This window comes from Notolabrus celidotus, chromosome 9 (genome assembly GCF_009762535.1).
Source record: "Notolabrus celidotus isolate fNotCel1 chromosome 9, fNotCel1.pri, whole genome shotgun sequence".
NCBI classification, from domain to species: Eukaryota; Metazoa; Chordata; class Actinopteri; order Labriformes; family Labridae; genus Notolabrus; species Notolabrus celidotus.
In genome coordinates this window covers 1911918-1913323 of record NC_048280.1, presented here as the reverse complement: position 1 = coordinate 1913323, position 1406 = coordinate 1911918, and the positions used below count along the sequence as shown (strand labels likewise).

Below are 1406 nucleotides of genomic sequence, written 5' to 3'. Positions count from 1 at the left end.
GACATCGACCGAGAGAAAACCAGTTTCAAACAGTTATTTTCAAAAGAAAGACCCTCTGGTTGGAGGCTGACGGCTACAAGCGGAGCAAGGCGAGTATTTGTGTGTATGAATGTGTGTGTGTGTGTGTGTGTGTGTGTGTGTGTGTGTGTGTGTGTGTGTGTGTGTGTGTGTGTGTGAAGTGTATGTTTAATGCTTGGGGAAACAGATGGAGTGTGTTTCAGTGAGTGTGTGTGTGTGTGCGTTGGCACAGAGTGATGCCATCATATTCTCCTTCCTGTCTCAGAGGAGGTTCAGTCCATCCATCTGTGTGTGTTTACATGATGTCTGTTTGTTTATATAATATGTGTGTGTGTGTGTGTGTGTGTGTGTGTGTGTGTGTGTGTGTGTGTGTGTGTGTGTGTGATTTTTTCTGTAATGTGTGTGTGTGTCCAGAGGGTCTATATATGCGTATATGTGTGTGTGTGTTTGTGTGTGTGTGTGTTTGTGTGTGTGTGTGAGGCTCAGCAGCAGCAGTGAAGCTCTCTCTCTCTCTCTCTCTCTCTCAGACCACGGTGCTGACGGAGGGATCTGATAGGTTGAGCTGGCCGGTGATGTCAGTCGGGTACGGCTACAAAGAGAGGGACAAAAAAGGAAGGAGAGAGAGGAAAGCAAAGGAAACACACACATTAATTTAACACTTTCAATACCAACTTCAGAGCCAAGATGGCGGACGTCTGATTCTGCCTGATTTTAGTTACACTCGACACATTTTTCTGGACTTTTCTTGAAAACGAAGAAAAATTGAATAATAGGGTTAAAGCTGTGTTTTCAATATGGTCCCTTTTTTGTGAGTATTTGGAGTTCTGAGAGACAAAAACAAAAAAAAAGATTGCAGCCTTTTCAAAGCCACCAAACTCCATTAATAAAAACACTTATTATACAGACCCCGGCCTCAACTGCTCATTTATTGTGGGACGTTGCTCTCCCAAATGAAGCTATATGACCTAGCCTGCAGGCAGTCATCAGAGGGGAGCTTGAAGGTTTGTTTTGGCTTCACTTTTTGAAGGTTGTCATGTTGTCCATCTTTTATTCAGTCTATGAAACACACAAGACTACTGCCTGATAAACGCAGCTGTGTGGCACAGCTCCTACCTGAAGTCTGAAGTCTGTGAAGTGAGCAAGTGCGTGTTTTTCATTTTAAAATATCTCTTTTTTTTGGTGAAGGAGAGTGACTTTTTTTTTTTTTTTTAAGTTAATCTAAGACTTAACTTTTTTATCTGACTTTTTTATTTTTTTTAAGTTACATTTTTGGCTCTTTTGCCTTTATTTGACAGGACAGCTGAAGAGAGACAGGAAATGTGGGGAGCAGAAAGCGGGGGAAGACGTGCAGGAAATGGCCAACTGGTCGGGAATTGAACCGGCGACCC

At 42.7% G+C, this 1406-nt stretch overlaps 1 protein-coding gene across 1 annotated transcript in view; it reads right to left on the bottom strand.

Annotated features, from left to right (window-relative positions):
* Positions 1–541: 541 nt before the first annotated feature.
* The window catches only part of grin1b (glutamate receptor, ionotropic, N-methyl D-aspartate 1b), an 82679-nt gene continuing 81814 nt past the window's right edge, over positions 542–1406 (bottom strand). Inside the window, 1 exon segment of the mRNA XM_034691484.1 lies at positions 542–607. Coding sequence (XP_034547375.1) covers positions 542–607 — 66 coding nt within the window.